Consider the following 22528-nt stretch of genomic DNA (forward strand, 5'->3'; position numbering starts at 1 on the left):
TTCTTGGGCCTGAATGATACATTGAATCAGTTGGGAAGAGTGTCATAAAGGAGTTGTACTCTTGTGAGGTAAGCTGGCTTGCAACTGCAGCAATTGTTCCTTGGTATTCTGGATATTAGCAGTGGGATGGAATTGATGTCCAAGCTGGTCCCACACATGTTCTATCAGGGACAGATCTGGGGATCTTGCTGATTCAACATCAAGCAGACAGTTCATAGAGGCACATGCCATGTGTAAATGAGCATTGCCCTGTTGAAAAATGGCACCATGGTACTATCACATGAGAAGTAACACATGAGGATACAGGATGTCCATGTTGTACTGTTGACTACCAAAGTTCCAGCAATGATTACTAGCAATGACTGCAAGTCATACTCAATTGCTTCCCAACCCATGAATTCAAGAGTAACGCCACTGTGAGTCTCCAAATTATTGGAGCAATGGGACCTCTCACCAGGTCATCACCAAGCTTGCTGATGATGGTCTCCTGGGTTAGTGCAGAAGCATGATTCATTGCTGAACAAAATGCAATGCCATTCATCAGCAGTCCATGCTTCCCAGTCATAGCACCAATCTAAATGTAGCTGCCTGTGTTATGGTGTTAATGGCAGCCTAAGCATTGGACAGTAATTTGCTAGTCCAACTGCTGCTAGTCTGTGACCAGTGGTGCAGGATGACACAGAACTTTGATTGGAATCCATTATTTGTTATTGGGTGAAAGACACACATGTGAATGAGTTACAATGTGCTTGGTGCACGGTATGGCAATCTTCCTTTGTGAAGGTCAGACATCCGTGACTGGTATCTTGACAATGAGTACGCTTGCCATCATTTTCTCATGCAGTCCAATATTGAGCCATTGACACATACAAAAGCCTCACAATTTGACCAGCCAGCCAATTGGAGACCTATAGTGATGCCCCTTTCAAAATGTGTCAAATGCCAGTAATGTTATCTCACACAAGTATGTGAATCTCCATGTGATCAACACCGACACTGTTCAGGTCCCTTATATGCCCTACCAGGCTTGGTAACAACACTAAACACTAACAACACCAAGCTCTTGGAGGTCATTCTACCTGTCATGGAGAATTACAACTCTAACATTTTGTGACCATTTCATTTTATTAATGTAAATACATGGTTTGCTTTTCTGTAAATTTTATTACAGTTGATGCAATAATTTTTATGCTTTTCAAAGGCTTCACAGTTCTTGTAAAATGTTATAGTTTCTATGTTGTAACAATAAAGTGCCACAACCTTGCTTATTTATGCTTCTTTACATGTTATTAATTTTGGAGATTAAGAAATTTAATTATAAATGGTTCAAAATCCTTTAATTAGCAACAAAAATGTCAACTATTTACTGAAAACCGTATGGCAATCCACAATGGCAAAATACAGAAAAAAAAAACACAAATCAAGAAATGCTTTTGAACTGGGTTGTCCACTCATTATTTGTATTGAATACTGCATTACAACATGGGTTAGGCAGTTACATTTCGCAGCATATTTATAAAATTGTAAAATGAAAATATATACTTGTACCTGATCGATAGATGTAAATATGATGCTGCTAAATAACCAAGTTAATCTGATGCAAGTATATAAATTTCAGTATTGTTATTAGCAACGTTTGTTGCTGTATCCTTCTGAGATATACAGTTTATCATTTTTGGTTTCGTGTGACCTTGTTTTGTTTTATTACTTTTCAGTATTGCTGGAATTTTGCCTCCAAGTTCCTCAAGTATAAGCATGTATTCTGCCAGCAAACATGCAGTTCAGGTATTGACAGAGGGTCTCAGAAAGGACTTGCTTGAGAAGAAATCTGGAATCAGGGTTACGGTATGGTGTTTTATTCACTGATCAGTACCAAGATTAACAAACATATTTCTTTTTTGGTGTTATGAATATTTTGATTCTATTACAACTACAATTATTATAGTACACTTGCTTAGCTGGTTGGTAACATGCTTGCCTCCCATGCAGCGGGCCCAGCCAGGTTGGAGATTTTCTCTGCTCGTGGAGTGGGTGTTGTGTTGTCCTCATTATCACTTCAACCTCATCACTGGCACGTGAGTCATCCAATGTGGCGTTGACTGAAGTAAGACTCACACTCAGAGGCGAACTTCCCCGGATGGGGCCTCCCGGCCAGCAATGCCATACAATCATTTCATTTAATTTCCTAGTACTATGTAGAATATTATATTGTGATATAGTTTGAAAGTATTAAATCTAAATCAAATGTAGATTTTTAAACACTAAACACTGGTCCAAACAATCTAGATATCCTGATCTGAGAGAAGTGAGAGACTGGACACTTTTGAAGTATAACATGGACAGAGTAAAGCATTGTACAGCTGGTCACCACAGTTATCCATTGGCCAGTGTATTTTGAATGTTATTATTGCTATCTTTGTTCTCTACAGCATGGCACAAATATCTCCAGATACAGAAGTCCAACAGTGTAATATTTTTCTAAGTCACTTAAACTGAATCCATATTTGGTTCCTATGAAGAGGACGCATTCAGTTTCTTTCTCCATCCTTTTATTGGTGGAGATGAGGGCCAGGTGAGCCGTGAGTGGTTGTGCTGTGGCCTGTAGTTACCTCTCACTCACAGTCCATTGCAATAGGTGGGAGAATATGTCTTAAATTGGTGAGCCTTCAGCGTAGCAACAGGGTGCAGAATACCAACCCATATGGAGTGCAATTGTATTTTGAATATGGCATCTATGAATGCACAGCCAATATGTCCCATTATCAACTCATTACAATACAAACCAAAAACTTTCAGAATAGAATGTGTGGATGAAGGTAAAACCAGTTGATGCTGTGTACTGTTCTTTGTTGTGTCACACATTTGTGTTTATCTGTCACCATTTGATGTTAACTCTTATGTTACTGGTCTCACAGGTAGCTGTCATTGCCTGTTGACTGGCTAAAATATATGTTTTTTTGGAAATTATAACTCGTGTGTACAAATATGTAGTTGGAATTTCAAGATTTTTAGGTCATTTGGACTTTCTACTTTAAATACAGATGTTTTGGTATTACTAGTGTTAAATCTGATTACACATATGAAACTTCAATTTAGCAGATTCATTGCAGAAAAAAATTGAAAAAGTATTCTAGTATTCAAATACATGAACAATTTACATCTAAAGAAATGCACAAAACACAAGATTGAGGCAAAATTTATTGTTCATAGTGGATTACAATGAGATGCAATTGGCATATGGAGGGATGTGCAGTCCAAGGTTACATTCACTGGACTCATATGCTCCAATACATTTCTTGATTTATTTATTTAGCATCCATGTCATCATATAAATGAATGGCACTTGTCATAAACAGAAATAAAAAAATGTGTAATTTACAAAATGAAACTGCCTACAAGATATACCAGCAAATTTACTATTTATTTGCTTACGAATGGTGTGTAGTGATTTGTTTACCAGTAATTACTACATATAGAATAAGTAGTGATATAAAAAGTAAAGTAGTATTGTATAAACTGAAACATATTTAGATAGAAACTTCTCACAGGATTTATCACACAACTGCATTTCGTATTTTGGAGATTAGTCCACAAACTCATTTTCTTGATGTTCAAGACACTCATTTACTGAGAAGTGATATTTTACAATTAAAAATTTTCTAAGTTTTAATTTAAAATTTATATCAGCCAAGTCTTTAATATATTGAAGCAGTGAATTGTTGAGCTTAATACCCATATAGCTTACATGCTTCTGAGGGTGTGCTTTTTTTATTTGTTCTGTATGGAGATCATTCCTGTTCCTTGCATTATAGTTGTGACAGTCAGCATTTATGGGGAGTTTGCTTAGATTTGCTTTAGTTAAGACACTTATTTAAATGTATAGAATGATAGCAGAGTAAATATTCCTAATTTCTTGAAAAGAGGCCTGCAGTGAACTTGTATAGGAGTGTGGGTAATTATTTGAACATCCCATTTTTGTAAGATAAAATTTTCTTTGTAATTATAATTCTGATCTGGCCCAAAATGCTATTCCATATGAGGCAACAGAATGAAAATATCCAGAGTATGCCATTCTGATGACTTCTAACAAGCAGACATTTGCAATAACTTTCAGTGCAAAATAGGCAGATTTAAGTCTGTGTGTAATGAATCTTATGTGGTGTTTTCAATTCATAACTTCATCTATATACATTCCTAAAAGTTTTGCAAATTGCACTCTCTCTATTAGTCTGTCATCCAGTTCTAAATTAGTTTCTACATCCCTAATCATTTTACCAAGTTTTATATAATTTGTATTCTTTGTATTCAGTGTTTATTTATTTGCACTGAGCCAAGTCTCAATACCTTTTAGTATTTTGTGAACAGTGGAATGTAATGAGTTTTTTTAAAATTACTCACTTAGACTTGTGTCATCTGTGTATAATACAATTTCAGCTGTATCATATTGTAACTGTAAATCGTTCACATAGGTCTATATGAAAAAGAGTAATGGCCCTAAGATGTTGCCCTGGGGTTCTCCTAAAACAACTTCTTTTGCTTTTGAATCTAACCTTTTTGTAATTTGAATTAACAGTGGTGTGGTGTACAATCTCAGATCTGTTTCTGAGATATGACTGAAACCAACTGGCTTATCAATGAGAATTTCATGACAGAGACTTTAGACATATCTAAATTGATTCCTACTACACTTTTGTTTGTAGTCTGTAACTGCAGTTTCTCTTCTGAATTTTACTAGTAAACTGTGTTACTTATAATTTTGAATGTTATTATTGTCTAGGTAACTAGTGCCTCTCAATTTCGTCTGTTTCTCTAATATTTTGGAGAAAACAGAAAAAAGTGATATGAGACAGTATTTTCTATTTCATGTCTATCTCCATTTTTAAATAGTGGTTCCACATCTGAGACTTGTAACTGCTGAGGAAACACACCTTCACTGAAGGATGAATTTGCAATATATGCTTCAAGTTTTGCGATCTGAAACTGCACTGCTGCCATTTCTGGTTTTAAGCTCCTTTTCATCTTAATTATTTCCTGGAAAATCCGGGATGTAATAATAACTATATTATGAAAAGGATAGGATTTCTACTCACCATATAGTTTAGATACTGAGTTGCAGAAGGGATCAACAAAAAGACAACTAAACATGTAAGCTCTCAGCCGGAAGTTGTTGTACTGAAATACACAAAACACACACATACATGTCCACACAAATCCAGCTGAAACACAGATGACCTCTATCTCTGGCAGTCGAGGCCAGACTACAAGCAATTTCGAGTGGTGGGGTTAAGAAGGAGGCTGGGGTGGGGAGGGGGGGTGGGGGGGTGAGAGCGGTCTACAGGTGGGGAATATTAAAGCGAAGTTTGTAGTAGCATACAGGGACGAGGTGGAGAGAGGGCTGGGCAGCTACATGCAGTCAGAAGGTTAGACAGAGGGTGGAGGGGGAGGAAAAGGAGAGAAGCAGAAAGGCTGTCGGTGCACTTGTAGAATAGAAGGCTATGTAGGACTGTAGTGGGAACAGGGGGGGGGGGGGGGGGGAGGGATAGCTGGACGAATGGCAGTGACTAACAGAAGTTGAGGCCAGAAGGGCTACAGGAACATAGGATACATTGCAGGGAGAGTTCCCACCAACACAGTCCAGAAAAGCTGGTGTTGGTAGGGAGGATCCAGATGGCACATGGTGTGAAGCAGTCATTAAAATGAACAACACTGTGTTGGGTGGTATGTTCAGCAACTGGGTGGTCCAGCAGTTTCTTGGCACACAGTTTGTCAGTAACCATTCATTTGGACAGACAGCATGTTGGGTGTCGTGCCCACATAGAATGAAGCACAGTGGTTGCAGCTTAGCATGTAGATTATGATTGGCATTGGAAATCCTAATAATGTAGCTATCCAAAATTTATGTACTCCTTGTTCTGAATATTTAGACCTCAGTAATTTCTTAGGGAAAACACAATTCAAATTGGAACATGAGTATAGAATAAAAAATGTTATATGCATTACACTGATGAGCCAAAACATTATGATCACATTCTTAATAGCTTGGTTAGCCACCTTTGGAATGAAATAAATCACTGATTCTGCATATCAGAGATCCAACAGTTTGTTGGAAGGTCTGTGGAGGTATGTGGCTTTAGATGTCTATGCACAGGTCATTTAATTCATCTAAATAACGGGCCACTGATTTGCGTATGTGGTGATGGCATCTGATAGTGACTCAGATGGGTTCCATATGATTTACATCAGGCAAATTTGGTTATTGAGACAAGAACACGAGTTCACTATAATACTCCTTAAACCACTGTAGCACAGTTCTGGCTCCAAGACATGGACAAATATACTGCTGAAAGATGATGTCTCTGTTGCGGAAGACATCAAGCATGAAGGGATGCAGGTGGTTTGAAGCTGTCAGAGTGTCTTCAGTTATTACCACAGGTCTAATGCAAGCACAGGAGATTGTCTCTCATAACATAACACTTCTCCCATCAGCCTTTGTTCATGGCACACTGCATGTATCAAGCCACCTTTCACCTCAGTGACAGTGATCAAATGTAGCAAAATTGTGTTTCACCTGAAGAGCTGACACATTTCCATCGATTAATGGTCCCATGCCCACTGATATCATTATCAATTATGTCATTGGGTCAACAAGTGAACATGTAGGGATGGTCTGCTGTGGAGCTCCATGTTCAACCATTTATGATGGGCAGTGTGCTCCAATACACTTGTATGTGCACCAGTATTGTGCTTTCTCAGTGAAGATGCCACAGATCAACTATCCTGCTTCACAGAGCAGGCAAGCCTCCAAATGTCACGTTATGTGAAGAGTCATGGATGTCCAACCATTTAGCACTTAGTGGTAGTTTCACTGTCCTTCTCCCTCTTTCCGTAGATGCTCACAACAGAAGCATGTGAACATTTGACCAGATTCACTATTTTCGAGATACTCATTCAGGGGCTCTGCGTAATAATACTCAAAGTCACTTATCTCAATGGATTTCCTGATCTGCAGCCCATATCTTTGCTAGAGTGATCCTCCATCTGTGTCTGCTTTGCTTACATACTTTTGTTACTGTGTCATGTGCCCACAATGCCATCATGCAGCATCCAATCGTGGTGGGCAGTGGTCATAATGTTTTGGCTTATGAGTGTATTTGCCATTAGTTGTGACAGAATATCTACGCATCATCCGTGGGCTAGACAGTTAAAAAAATGTGTGCAATTGTCTTCAGAAAAAATTCTTGTACAGGTGTGGTGTAAAGCTGTTTTACAGAGGCGTTGATGGAACTGTACGAACCAGAGGGGTGGTAATCAGATAAGCCAATGCCAGTGTTAATTACCTCCACTTCATTGGAATCTAAGTTAGAGAATATGTTATCTACGAGAGTCTGTGATGTATGTGTTCTTCAAGTAGGATCTACAGGATGAGTCACCAAATGTTGCCATCTAGAATAACTCCAAAAATATGACAGTAGCTGAAATGTTTGTGGGACAAATGTTGCATGAGACAATGGGAGCCATAATATGATCTTTTTTTGTTGCTAGGTGGGGTCATGTCAGAGATATGAAGGTCAGCTTTGTTTTTTTAAAATGGGGTGCTATGTGTAACAGTAAGGTCTTTGAATTCAGTGGGAGCTAGAGACTTAAACTCTGAAAGGTATCCTCAACATACTCACCATACATGTCGTACATTTAAGTATGTGTATGATAAATTGAGACCAACTGGATCTTTAATGCATCGGAAACATATCCAACAAAGGAAAGTTACTAACAAGGAAATAGAAATTGGTACTCTTGCCACTGTGGTTCGAAATCCTTGTGTTAGTTTACGTCAAATCACAAGGGTATCTGGCCTGAGCCAGCGTAGTGTTGTCCATGTTCTGCATCGCATAAATATCATCCTTACCATATCAGTCTCCACTAAGAATTAACTGGCACAGATTGTATGCGTCGCATTGAATTCTGCCAATGGGCTCAACTTTGGATTCAGAGGCATGACACATTTATTAATTTGATTTTATTTACTGATGATGCTATATTCGTGAACCACGGAAATGTTAATTTGCATAATATGCATTATTGGGCAATTGAAAATCCACGTATGTTGCGGCAAGTTGCACACCAAAAACTATGGGCAGTGTATGTATGGTGTGGGATTCTGGAGGACAGAATTATAGGCCCGTATTTCATCAAAGGAAATCTTAATGGTTGGCAGTACACCACATTCCTGCAAGAAACATTAGCTCTGTTATTGGAAGAAATGCCTTTTGGAACAAGGAACAGCATGTGGTATCAACACGATGGATGCCCAGCACATTTTTTGCTGATGGCTAGAAGTGAGTTGCAGAGACAATAACCAAATCGTTGGATTGGATGCAGAGGAGGTGTGTCGTGGTCAGCTTGTTTGCTAGACTTGATGCCTTTGGATTTTTTCTTGTGGGGATTTGTAAAAGACATTGTTAACATAAGCATTCCAACTACACCTGAAGATATGCAAGAGAGAATTGTAAGAGCATATGCTTCAATAAGTGCCAGTATGATAAGGAATACCACTCAATCCGTGATAAGAAGATTGCAGCACTGCATTGAGACCAGTGGTAATCACTTCAACACCTTCTGTAAATGGATGTTCGTGACGCCTTTGTGACCTACAATGACCTACAAAGACCTTACTTTAAATGCGAACATGTTTGGGTTAGGCTTTACTGTGACTGTTACTGTCTAAAGGTTGGGGTAATTCATTGGTTAATGCTATAAAATATGCAGATAGATATACATTTGTGCCAGTAGTTGATGTACTTACAGATTTAAACTGACAAGGGGTACAAGCTGTTGGTGTGATGAATTATGTCTTCTCTTCTGCTATACGAACCTTGCACCCAGCTGATTCCAGACACCATATTTGTTTACAAATGTGGCAGTATATATGTGATGTGTTACGACAGCAAAAGGAACCTGTGACCACTGAAGGTACTCTAGTTTACATATTTAATGTTTACCATTAGATATCAGTTTAATTTTTTGTCAAAAGTAATCCTAAACCATATTCTGAAATAGTGTCTTGTTTCTCTACTAGGCAGTGCCACAAGTTCCTCCAAAAATCGTAACACAACACATACACAAATGCAATACTTACTAATGTAAATTCACCCGATGACGGAGGTTTAAACCTTCAAAACGCGTCATGGAAATAAATAAAACGGTGACTGGTAACAATGAACTTGTTGTTTCATTTAAAGACCTTACTGTTACACATCATTGGGTTCACCTCAATAGTTGAAATCAGAAAATAAGTACCAAACTATAGCATCCCATTTAAAAAAGCAAAATTGACCTACATATTGCTGATGTGACCCCACCTAGCAACAAAAAACCAACATCATATTATGGCCCCCGTTGTCACATGCAACATTTGTTCCACAAACTTTGCAGCTACTATCATACCTCCAGAGTTATTCTAAGTGGTAATAGTTAGTGACTTACCCTGTATAATATGGGGTGACATGTTAAAACTCAGTAAAATATACAGAAAACAATCTTTAACTGTATTACTGCACATAAGATTTATATTCAAGTCTCTGCAAAGAAGCAAAGTAGCCTTTTCATTGCACCCAGTGTTTAGCATCACTTCTAGTTTTGAAATAAATTTATTTATATCTCCAGATGGTGACCTGTACACAGTCATTACCATTGTTTATTACCATTGTTTTCCTTTGCTTGCCATACAATTCAATAGCAGCTGTTTCAAAGAGGTTTTGTACACATAACTTTTCAAAATCACATCTCCTTTTGAATTTTACCCCTGTTTTTGTTCAAATACAGATACCACCATTTTTGGCATTTTTCCCACAGTAAATGCTAGCTAGTCTAAAATGATGTATAATGATTTTGTTTAACTCATATTCCATACACCTTAGCTCTGAAAAACACAAGCACTCAGTAGTAAGCTCATCTAAGTCAACTTCTAGCTCAAGATATTTATTCCTTAGACACCAAATATTCAGATTCATAACTTGAAAATAATTTATGGGAGTCTAGATCTAGTTACACTTACAATTGGTTTTCCCAAGTTGATTGTAGAGGGTTTAGTTGCCCGTACATTTGTGGAATGATCTATACTGCAACTTTTCCTGCCCTGGTGCGGAAAAAATCCCAGGTCATTCTTGGTCATTTTGCTCTTAAGTTCATTTGTCCATTCCTGAGTGTGTTGGTTGTCACTACAGGCTGCACTGATCTTGGTTTTTCATTATTATTGCAACTATTTGGATTAGTGGAGTGTTTTCCTTGAATTATTGTTCTTGCTTTCAGCCTTCTAAGTGCTTGTCCTAGCAGACATGGACTGTACTTCACTTGTTATTCCATTGATTCTTGAAGCTGTTCGAGTACACAGTTTATCTTTGACTAGTCCTTTAGGCACAATTCACAAAGTTAGATGAAGTGCTGTGGATGTTACCTTCATTTCTGCACAAGTATTAAAGTGCTTTGATCGATTTGCTGCTTCCATTTATAATGTAACAGGATCATCATCTTTTTTTTCAGTAAATTTCCAGATGAATTTTTTAATTTGTTTACAGACATATTGTTTTCTGATGTTATTCAAATGCATACAATGTGTGGTATACCTGGTTTACCGGTAATGCACACTTTCTAAGCCATCAAGTTTTGAAAACAATGTGTTTGGGAAGGCATTGGTAATTTTTACCAGTTTTCTGTTTGTGACTTCAATTTCCTTGTTTACATATGAACTTGGAACTAGAACTTTCCTGACTGCTATACTTGATATCACTACACTTACATTTTCAAAATTATTTAAGGCCATTCTAGTAGATCTAATAGCTTCTTTGGCATTATTTTGGTAGACAGAATTTGCTTCACCAAATATTAAAGCACTGTCTTTTTTGTTAGTGGCCCTGCTAGTGTTTAGTGCTCCTGTGTAACTTGATTCATTGGAGACATGGCCCAATTAAACCTGTTGCATTAGCTTGTAGTTCTTGTAACATTTCTGCTATTTTTTGTCTGTGATTGTCAGTGATATTCAGTATTTTTCCATGAATTCCAGAGTTTCCATTTGTACTGTACTTGTGTTCTGGTCTGTCTCTTTTCTTATAATGTCTGTGGTATTTTGGCTTTTGGACCTTCATCCTGTGTTTCTTTTCCATTATTTAGAATTTTTGTAGGGTTTGGTTGGGGTAATGCATGGCATTTCAGGTAACTTAGCATTTCAGTGTTTTCCTAATGAAGTTTCATTACAACTCTTTAAAGAATGAACTGCTGATTGCATATTTACAGTATATTCCTTTAGACATTCACTATCAGCTACACATTTCACATCATGTATTCTTACCTTCAATGTCTGTATTTTCGTCTCACGGAACATTGCCCATATCCTGTACAGGACCCATCTTGTTTTTTTACAGTGTACCTGCAGGAGAATCCATAACAGCACAATCTGTGAAAATAATACAATAAACATATGCAGCAACTCATCTTTAAAAAATTTAGAATTACTGTTATTTTTACATTGCATGTAATCTGAATCGTTGACAAATGCTTTGTTTTCATCATCTACAGATTGATCAAGGACATTGTAAATCATTTGTTCCAAATATTTCCCCTCTGCATTACATAATTTCAACACCAAAGCACAAAAAACACATGAAACAGAGAACTTGAATGTCACATAATGCCTATGAAACAACAGACAATAACAACGGTTTCAGAAATGACAAATTTTTCTGTGATGCCACCACAGCCATCCAGCAGTCATAGTGGGAACTTTGAAGTCTTCAGACCTTACAGACCTTTCTGGGAGCAATGAAAATATGTTTGACACTGTGGAAAATCATCACTGGCATGACGTAATATTACTGCTGCCATGCATTCCCATTTCCCACAAGTGCTGTAATATTACATCAGTCATAGGATAAGTATTAATTGTGGTATTGTCCTTTTCATGGGTGACAGTGTTGTTGAACAGGAATGAACCAATGAGCACCCTGAGCTTGAGCTATATTTCTAATGAGCTCATCATGAATGGGTTATTAAACTCAAAATTTGTTCTTGCGTGAATTTCTTCACATTTTTCTCCATCGGGATGTACTGAAGCCTTTGTCTAAGTGGACATGACAAGTCACAGAACAGCTAATTAATTTTGAAATATTATGTTATGGAATAATGCTGAAGATTACATAGGTAGATCAAGCAATAGATTTATGACTAATTAAAGGTTATGTTGATGGGCTACATCCTGAGGCATCAAGGAGTAGTTAATTTGGTGAAGGAGGTAAGTATGGTAGTTAAAATCATAGAAGGAGATTGAGACTAGACTACAGCAACCGGGCCAGGTGGATGTACCTTGTAGTATTTATGCAGATATGAAGAAACTTGTGCAGCATTGACTAGCTGGGAGAGATGCATCAAACTAGACTTCAGACAGAAGGCAGCAACAATGATAACAACATTATGGCGAAATTGCATAAGAATGTTAAGAAACTGCTAAAGAAACAGAGATTACTGCATAATAGATGTAAACAAAGCCTAGAGCTGTAGATAGAGAAATGCTGAAGGAAATGTGTTTGGCTGTCAAGAGAGCAATAAGTGATGCCTTCAATGAGTACTGTAGCAGAATAATATCAAATTATCTTTCACAGAACCCAAAGAAATTTTTGTCATGTGTAAAGGCTGTTGGTGCACCAAAGTTAATGTCCAGTCCGTAGAGAATGAGACAAGAACTGGAAGTAAGGGTAGCAAAGCAAAAGCTGAAATGCTTAACTCCATTTTCAAATATGCCTTTGCAATGGAAAACTCAGGCAAATTGCACCAGTTTAATTCTCATACCACAGAAAAGATATTAATATTAGTGTCAGTGGTGTTGAGAAACAGCTGAGATCATTAAAATTGAACAAAGCTCCAGACCCCAAAGGAACCCCAGTCAGATTCTGTACTGAATTTGCAACTGAGTTAATCTATCATAGATCCCTTGAACAAAAAACCATGCCTAGTTCTTTGAAAAAGGTACAGGTCACACCCGTCTACAAGAAGAGTAGTAGAAATTATCTGCAAAACTACTGTCCAGTACCCTTGACACTGATTTGTTGAAGAATCTTAGAACATATTCTGAGCTCAAACATAATGATGTATCTTGAACTGAATGACGTCGTTAATGCCAACCAGGATGGATTTTGCACTTTTCTCACATGACATACTGAATACTTTGTTTCAAGGCATCCAGATAGATGCAGTGTTTTATGATTTCCTAAAGGCATTTGACTCAGTACAAAGGTACAATCATATGGGGTGTCATGTGAAATTTGTGACTAGATTGGGAACTTTTTTGTCGGGAGGACACAGCATGTTATCTTGGATGGAGAGTCATCAGCAGATGTAAAAGTATCATCAGGAGTGCCCCAGGCAAGTGTGTTGGGACCCTTGCTGTTCATTTTCTATATTAATGATGTTGCAGACAATATTAATAGTAAAATAAGGCTTTTTGCAGCTGATGCAGCTATATCTAGTGAAGTACTATCTGAGAGCTGCATAAATATTCAGTCATATCTTGATAAAATTTCTACATGGTGCAGAAATTGGCAACTTGCTTTAAATGTTGAGAAATATAAAATTTTGCACTTCACAAAACGAAAAAATGTCATATCCTATGACTATAATATTAATGAGTCATTGTTGGGATTGGCCAACTCATACAAATACCTGGGTGTAACACTTTGTAAGGATATGAAATGGAATGATCACATAGGTTCAGTCATGGCTAAAGCAGCTGGCAGACTTCGGTCTATTGGTAGAAAATTGGAGAAGTGAAATCAGTCCACAAAAGGGACTGCTTATAAATCACTCGTGGAACCCTTCCTAGAATATTTCTCAAGTGTATGGGACCCATACCAGATAGGACTAGCAGGGAATATTGTACATATACAGAAAAGGGCAGCACAAATGGCCACAGATTTGTTTAATCCATGGGAGTGTGTCACGGAGCTACTGAAGGAACTGAACTGGCAGACTGTTGAAGACAAACATAAACTATGCCAACGAAGCCTATTAACAAAGTTTCAAGAACTAGGGATATACTACAACACCCTATGTATCACTGACACAGGGATCGTGAGGATAAGATTAGAATTACTGCATACACAGAGACATTCAAACGATCATTCTTCCTGCATTCCATATGTGAATGAAACAGGAAGAAATGCTAATAACTGGTCCAATGTGACATTCTCTATGTCATGCACCTCACGGTGGTTTGCAGAGTATAGATGTAGATGTGATACATGTAAAACAGAAAAATAAGATTTAAAACAAATACACTGAAGTATCAACACAGTAGTATGAATTTATAGTGCTTGATGAACATTTAGACCTGTTAGTATCATGGTTCCGTAAGAGACCCATGTCCAGAGAACTTAACCACTCAGTAGTCTTTGGAGAGGCATTCATGAAGCATTCCAGCACCCTAGAAATCTCCTTATTGGACATTCACTAGTAATGTGGTCTACTATTCACTCTATGTATTCCCACTCACAAAATGATATGTGTACAGTCTCCCATTTATATAGGAATGCTTTGTGTCTTATATACTTGATTCTGATGTGGTTTAGGTGACTTCAGGTTTTTCTTGGCAGTTGTTTGCTTATAAGAGGCACAGTATTGTCAAACTTATTTACCAGATTTTATCCAGTGAACAGTAACCAATTACACACATTTTGTTTGATTGGACATCTACAAATTTTATTCATCATCAGTTATAAAATTTCCTACAGTTGTAAAAACAACATGATGGAGTATTCAGTTATCTTCCCAGCACTCTACAGTATCACAAGGAGCAGGCTGATAGAGATTGTTGATATCTCATACAGGCTAGCTATATTTATGGCTGGTGAGCAAAAAAAATTGTTGAATGAAGGGTGTCTAGAAATTGATCTGTTGTATTCTCTATCCACACTCCCATGCCTGTTATTGTCTAAAATCTGGTGGTGCTTTACTAGACAGAACATGAATCAAAGGAACTGATGTTGCTTTCATTGTGTCAGTGACAATCCTTGTTGTGTCATTTAGTTGGATGTCAGTCTTGCTAACTTCTTTGCGTGTAGCCTACAAAGGAGAACAGTAGTTGGCAACAGCATTCATAGCTGATTGTACTGCTGTCTGTAAGTGTTTGCTTGTGCTCCCCAAATTGTTCCCAACAGCTATGTGGTAATGTTTTTTTTTTCTAATTTTAACATTTTTGCTGTTTATTTTAGATATTTCGTAAATATTAGAGAGTGATAAAATATTATGTCTAGATATTTTAGATGCAGGTTGCTGTTTAATTGAGCTCTGTTAAACATTGACCTAAAATACAATGGTACTATGCCAGAGTTTAAACAAATCAAATTAAATTAAATATTTATTCTCATGTAATCTGCTTTACACAATCAAAGACTGTGATGTAGGTGACACATCACTTCTCACTATAGAATAAAATTAATCTAATCTTATAATAGGTATGGTACTTCTTCAGAGAGATACTATTTTAAATTATTATCATTCAAGAAACCTTCTACACTGTAATAACCTATAATAACATTTACTTTCCAGGTCTCCTTCAGTGATTTTTTTTTCTCTTTTTTAAAAAAAAAAAAAAAAAAAATTGGGGATCGCTTCCAATTACAGGTTTTATTTATAAGCTTTTGTATGCACAAAATGTGGAGTTTTTTCATGCAGTTTTAATCTGCGACCAGGTAACATGTACCTTGCACTGTGTATAGTCTCATGCTGATGCAAGAAACAGCAGTCCTTAAAAATTGTTGGTTCCTCTTTACAAAAATGACAACTCCCACCATTGCTCAGATAAACTATTACAGTAGTTTAAAAATTTGTTGAGTAAATTAGTTGGCTGGGACTCCAGTTAATTATACTGTGCCTACTAAATGACAGGAATGAAATATGAATAATATACAATTTTTACAACTAAATCAGTGATATTACATACTGGGTGTATATGACTCAGGACAAACGCGAGATCCGGGAATTTTTTTCATCCGGTAGAAAACCAGGAAAAACCCTGGAATTTTTTAGAATTCTGGGAATGTTTCATTGTTTTAGTTTTCAGTTAAATTTTTGTGATTTTGACTGGTAAGAACTAATACTCCAACAAAGGACATTACTGTATTCCACATCTGCAGGATAATACTGCAGCAAGAAAACATTAACAAGAGGAAGAAAAAACGAAAATAAAACTTAAGCCGCAAAAGAAATCCGCCATATACAACAAGAAAACGTAGTGCTCACACAAACATCTGCCAACAGCAAAGTGTGTCAAAGGCTTTAGAAAGACTATGCAATGATTCATAACGACAAGTTGCCTCCGATGAGCGTGATGTGACAGCTGTTGACATTAGATTTGTTTGAGCAGTTGCGGGTGGGCTCTTGTGCATGCACAATTGAGTCGCGATGGGTAGTACCTTCTCCCGTAGTACCTTCTCCCGCTACGGATGAGTGGCTGGTCACCACTATCTAGCATTGCCCCGGTTCAGAAATATCGTAGATCCGGGGCTGATGCACAGAGCAGTCCAAGTTGTGGTGGGTAGTCTCCACGTGACCTGTGTTTATGTTTAGTGATTTTGCTGTTTCCTCTTCATTTATTACTCTCACATCAAATGAGAACAAAATGGATTTCTGTGGCTGGGAGCTATCAAATGAATTAAAATATGTTTGCATAGTTACGGAAGGCTAAAGTATGTTATTATTTTCATGTTTTATTTCCACCTTTCTGACAGTCAAGCATTAATCACCTTGGAGAAGAATGAAGTTATTTTTGTCGCTTTGCTAAAGATATTTGGCTTTTATTAATATTTTGCACTGAGGCAGTCAATTTATTAGAAACTAAGTGTTTAATTTCACACTGTTGGCTAGTTTCAACTGTTTGCTGCATTTCAAGTGCACATTTTCCATCTTCTAGCTCGCATGGCATTGTGCCATAATAAAGAACCAAACATGAGATAATACAGTGCTGGTACTCAAGGAAATTTACATCTGAATCTGGACATACAAATGTGAACTTTAAGCCCAATTATGCATTTTAGTATGGTTCACGGAATTCCAATGAACTTGACATGTCCTCTGATGTCTTGTTTCTTTTGTGACATAGTGCAAGATCTTTAAATGCTTTACACGTACGAACATACGGGCTTCCTGTGTCATCGTAGCTGTGCAAGAACGGTGATGCCTGGTATCTGGCGCTATCTGGCAACTGCTGAAATGAATCAGTTTCCAACAGGTCAAGGTGGTTTGAAAAGCGTTGCTTCCAAAGTAAATTTCCTTTTACACAAGATGAACTACATGCGAGAATGTACGATGAATTTCTTAAATCACATAGCGTTTGACTCTCAATCAAAAATCAACTCTTTGAGGACAACCATCTAGAAGAATTTCGAGCCCAGAAAATCAGACATTTACGTCGTTATTAAAAATTTTATTGTCTCATTTGTGCGATATATCTTAAAGTGTAACACGCACAAGAAAGATCAACATTATATGTGGAAACTTAGCTTCTCTTGCAGCTTATCAATCTTTGAGACTACGATTATATGTGAAACCTCTGTTTTTCTTGTAGCAACACTACCGTATTTACTTGAATCTAAGCCGCACTCGAATCTAAGCCGCACCTGAAAAATTAGACTCAAAATCAAGAAAAAAAAATTTTCCCGAATCTAAGCCGCACCTGAAATTTGAGACTTGAAATTCAACGGGAGAGAAAAGTTTTGGCCACACCTCCAAATCGAAACAAAGTTGGTCCATTGTAATATGAGACACAATTTAGGTCGAATGAATGACGATACAGCTACAGTAGGCTCGAGTCGTAAGCTTAGCAGTTAAGCTTAAACTAGGTAGCCATTGCTATGCGTCACGCGCTCCGTCCGTTCATATACGTGTACCTTTCCTTTTTCACGTGCTTCGTCTGGTTTGATTTAATTGCTTATTTTGCTTTGATCTGGTAAGTGCCGTTCTGTTTGTTATAGGTGTTTGCGTCACTCTAAGTTGAAAATGCATTACTGTACTGTGTCATGAATTGTTTGTCGCATTCTGATAATGAGTGTTCACGGCCTGTCCCTGCTCGCGGCATGGCTTGTTTTCGTGCGCGCTACCTCCGCTTACAATTAAAAAAGAGAGGAATTGTTTCATTAGCAAAACAATGGCAAGAGACTGCTATTTGTTGTTACTTACACTGCTGCTTACTTTGATAATGATCAACAAGAACCAAATAATATATTGCTTTTGATAGAAGACGTTCTGAACGAGAGTTTAGCGAAAATTTTTCTCCGTTTGAAAATCTTTGCAGATGCCTCTTTAGTACATTACATTCTGCACAGAAATTAGTCATCTTAGATTTAAAAATCTAGTCAATTGTCGTGCTTCATTTCTGCCTGTATCACTATTAGGCATAAGAATAATACGAATATAAACATGACATGATATGTATTTTCTTCCGCGTTTGCTGTTGTCTCACCCTAGTTTCGTAGTTTATTCGGCAGATAGGATTTAAATGAGATAGCAGCAAACACGAAAGAATACATGGCAAAATGTTTATATTCGTATTATTCTTATGGCGAAGAGAATACTGTATGTGATTCACAATTCATAAAAGTTCCTATTAGCAACCATCTCTTCTCACAGGTAGGAATAAATTCAGAACGTAATGTTGGCCATATTGACAAACATCCCAAACAGTCTTGCCAGTCGGATTTTCGTACTACATTGAAATGCTGCTACATTCGAAGATGAACGATACGGAATTTGTATTTACTTTGTTGGATAATGTACACTCCTGGAAATGGAAAAAAGAACACATTGACACCGGTGTGTCAGACCCACCATACTTGCTCTGGACACTGCGAGAGGGCTGTACAAGCAATGATCACACGCACGGCACAGCGGACACACCAGGAACCGCGGTGTTGGCCGTCGAATGGCGCTAGCTGCGCAGCATTTGTGCACCGCCGCCGTCAGTGTCAGCCAGTTTGCCGTGGCATACGGAGCTCCATCGCAGTCTTTAACACTGGTAGCATGCCGCGACAGCGTGGACGTGAACCGTATGTGCAGTTGACGGACTTTGAGCGAGGGCGTATAGTGGGCATGCGGGAGGCCGGGTGGATGTACCGCTGAATTGCTCAACACGTGGGGCGTGAGGTCTCCACAGTACATCGATGTTGTCACCAGTGGTCGGCGGAAGGTGCACGTGCCCGTCGACCTGGGACCGGACCGCAGCGACGCACGGATGCACGCCAAGACCGTAGGATCCTACGCAGTGCCATAGGGGACCGCACCGCCACTTCCCAGCAAATTAGGGACACTGTTGCTCCTGGGGTATCGGCGAGGACCATTCGCAACCGTCTCCATGAAGCTGGGCTACGGTCCCGCACACCGTTAGGCTGTCTTCCGCTCACGCCCCAACATCGTGCAGCCCGCCTCCAGTGGTGTCGCGACAGGCGTGAATGGAGGGACGAATGGAGACGTGTCGTCTTCAGCGATGAGAGTCGCTTCTGCCTTGGTGCCAATGATGGTCGTATGCGTGTTTGGCGCCGTGCAGGTGAGCGCCACAATCAGGACTGCATACGACTGAGGCACACAGGGCCAACACCCGGCATCATGGTGCGGGGAGCGATCTCCTACACTGGCCGTACACCACTGGTGATCGTCGAGGGGACACTGAATAGTGCACGGTACATCCAAACCGTCACCGAACCCATTGTTCTACCATTCCTAGACCGGCAAGGGAACTTGCTGTTCCAACAGGACAATGCACATCCGCACGTATCCCGTGCCACCCAACGTGCTCTAGAAGGTGTAAGTCAGCTACCCTGGCCAGCAAGATCTCCGGATCTGTCCCCCATTGAGCATGTTTGGGACTGGATGAAGCGTCGTCTCACGCGGTCTGCACGTCCAGCACGAACGCTGGTCCAACTGAGGCGCCCGGTGGAAATGGCATGGCAAGCCGTTCCACAGGACTACATCCAGCATCTCTACGATTGTCTCCATGGGAGAATAGCAGCCTGCATTGCTGCAAAAGGTGGATATACACTGTACTAGTGCCGACATTGTGTATGCTCTGTTGCCTGTGTCTATGTGCCTGTGGTTCTGTCAGTGTGATCATGTGATGTATCTGACCCCAGGAATGTGTCAATAAAGTTTCCCCTTCCTGGGACAATGAATTCACGGTGTTCTTATTTCAATTTCCAGGAGTGTATAAAATGCAGTGGTCGAAACTCGGGGCGGAGAAGAAGGCTTGTCTTCCACCCTTTTTTTTAATTTATTTACTGACGCGGAGATTTTGGCGCTAGTATTTATCTTTGTGCCTGCGAAGCATTCCTATGCAGTGCTACATATAATCGACGGCAGAAGTCATTTGTGGCGGCACCTACCAACATTTTTCAGAACTTCCGCTTACTTTGCACTCGATTCTAAGCCGCAGGCGGTTTTTTGGATTACAAAAACCGGAAAAAAAGTGCGGCTTAGATTCGAGTAAATACGGTATGTATATTAATTTAAACCATCAACTTTTCTTATTTGTGTGTTCGCGCTACTGAAGAGTGATATTGCTATTGGCTGACTACATCATGTGTCCTATGCCGTCATCAGCTGGCGAGATCACATGACATGAGCTATAACTGGCTTACAAAAGCACCTCACAATCTCGATTTCATTGCCTTGGAAAGTAACATGTGGTGTTTGGTGGAATTCAAATTTATGTCTCCGTAACACGAAAATATTGTTGCTGCTGCACATCAAAGATCTTTCCAAAACGTGTGTGTCCCCCACCCCCTGAGTTTCGTTTTCTAAAGTGCCGGGAAATTCTACGTCGGCGTATAAAACCATAAACATTCAAAATACTGATAAGTTTTACAGTGCCGAGGAAAAGTATACATAACATGGGGAAAAATGTATTTTCACCTGGAAGAAAGTGTATTTTCAACCGAGAAAGCTGGGGAAAATCCGGGAATTTTTTTCCTTGTCCATGTATACACCCTGTACATAAGACTTTAATGAAAATGACACTATTCAGTCAACTAAGCATGTTGTCCACAACATATTTTTATATACTGTCCATAGCTCAGAAGAATGTGTGCAACAGAATTCCAGCAGTGAGCCTGAGATGTGCTCAAGGTGGAGTAGTATAAGCCATTCTAAATGTATACTGCAAAGATGACTGTGATTCATATCTGACTGATATCTGTAATCATTACAGGGTAGATCTTTTACATTAAAAAATAAATAAATGAATAAATAAACTTTATATATATGCCGGCCGGGGTGGCCGAGCGGTTCTAGGCGCTACAGTCTGGAACCGCGCGACCGCTACGGTCGCAGGTTAGAATCCTGCCTCGGGCATGGATGTGTGTGATGTCCATAGGTTAGTTAGGTTTAAGTAGTTCTAAGTTCTAAGGGACTGATGACCTCAGAAGTTAAGTCCCGTAGTGCTCAGAGCCATTCGAACCATTTTATATACATACAAGTGAAGGTGCTACATGAAAAGTCACATATTTTAATAACAATAAAAATTATGTCTATGTGATCAACACATCTGGCGTAGAGTAATGAAGACACAGTGTCATTCACTGAAAAGGACTGGTTTAACAAATCATTTTTGTGAGAGGTGAAGGCAATAGTGGGTCATGGCTGTGCGGGTAAAAGTAAAAATAGAGAGGTATGAGACTGTGGAGCAGTGTGGGGGGAGGTAACATGGGGTTCATTGAGTGTCAAGGAGAACTGAAGTTTAAAGGATTTGAAGAGTATCAGTAAAATATACAATAAGTATATATATTACTACATCCTTTATAATATACCAAATACACAACCAGTACACAAGGAAAACAATTTTTTTTTGTCACTCCAAGTTAATCTTGCAATCTATGCAGCTAATAATAAACTAAATCAAATGTATCCAACTGGGAAAAGTACAAATTTTACTATTTATTTTATAGTGAAGCAAGTTCACCGGACATATCAATTCCAATCCAAAGATCTATAAAACCAAACCTGTACAAAATCACAAGTTTTTCTTTTTAACCAACAAAAATTTTTTACAATAAAGTAAAATAGTTTGAGCCCAAAGTGGGGGGGGGGGGGGATAGAGGAGCAGAACCAGTGGACAATAGGGGAGGGGGGGGCAAGGGGTGGGGAGTAGACAAGAGGGAAGAGGGGGGGGGGGGGGAGAATTGGAGGGGTGGAGTGTAAAAGCACAGAGAGAACAGAATAGCATATAGAGTGTAGCATACAGTAATAACCAATATGATATGCATGATACCACATGACAGATCACATTAGTGAAGACACCCATTCACTTGATATTCTGATTGTTTCCGCTGGTGTGTTCTGTCAGGTGGTATTACGTACGTAGTATTGCTTATTACTGTATATCACACTCTATAATTTATTCTGCCCTCCGTATGCTTTTACACTCCACTGCTATGACCTGTCATTCTTGTCTATGCCCCCACCCCTTGTCACTCCTTCTGTACTGCCCACTGGTTTTTCTGTA

At 38.8% G+C, this 22528-nt stretch overlaps 1 protein-coding gene across 1 annotated transcript in view; it reads left to right on the forward strand.

Annotated features, from left to right (window-relative positions):
* LOC124777551 (farnesol dehydrogenase-like) overlaps positions 1 to 22528 on the forward strand; it is a 126933-nt gene that overhangs the window by 101175 nt on the left and 3230 nt on the right. Inside the window, exon 4 of the mRNA XM_047253007.1 lies at positions 1716 to 1845. Coding sequence (XP_047108963.1) covers positions 1716 to 1845 — 130 coding nt within the window. The remainder of the gene's footprint in view (positions 1 to 1715; positions 1846 to 22528) is intronic.

The sequence above is a fragment of the Schistocerca piceifrons genome, chromosome 2 (assembly GCF_021461385.2).
Source record: "Schistocerca piceifrons isolate TAMUIC-IGC-003096 chromosome 2, iqSchPice1.1, whole genome shotgun sequence".
In the NCBI taxonomy this organism is placed as follows: Eukaryota; Metazoa; Arthropoda; class Insecta; order Orthoptera; family Acrididae; genus Schistocerca; species Schistocerca piceifrons.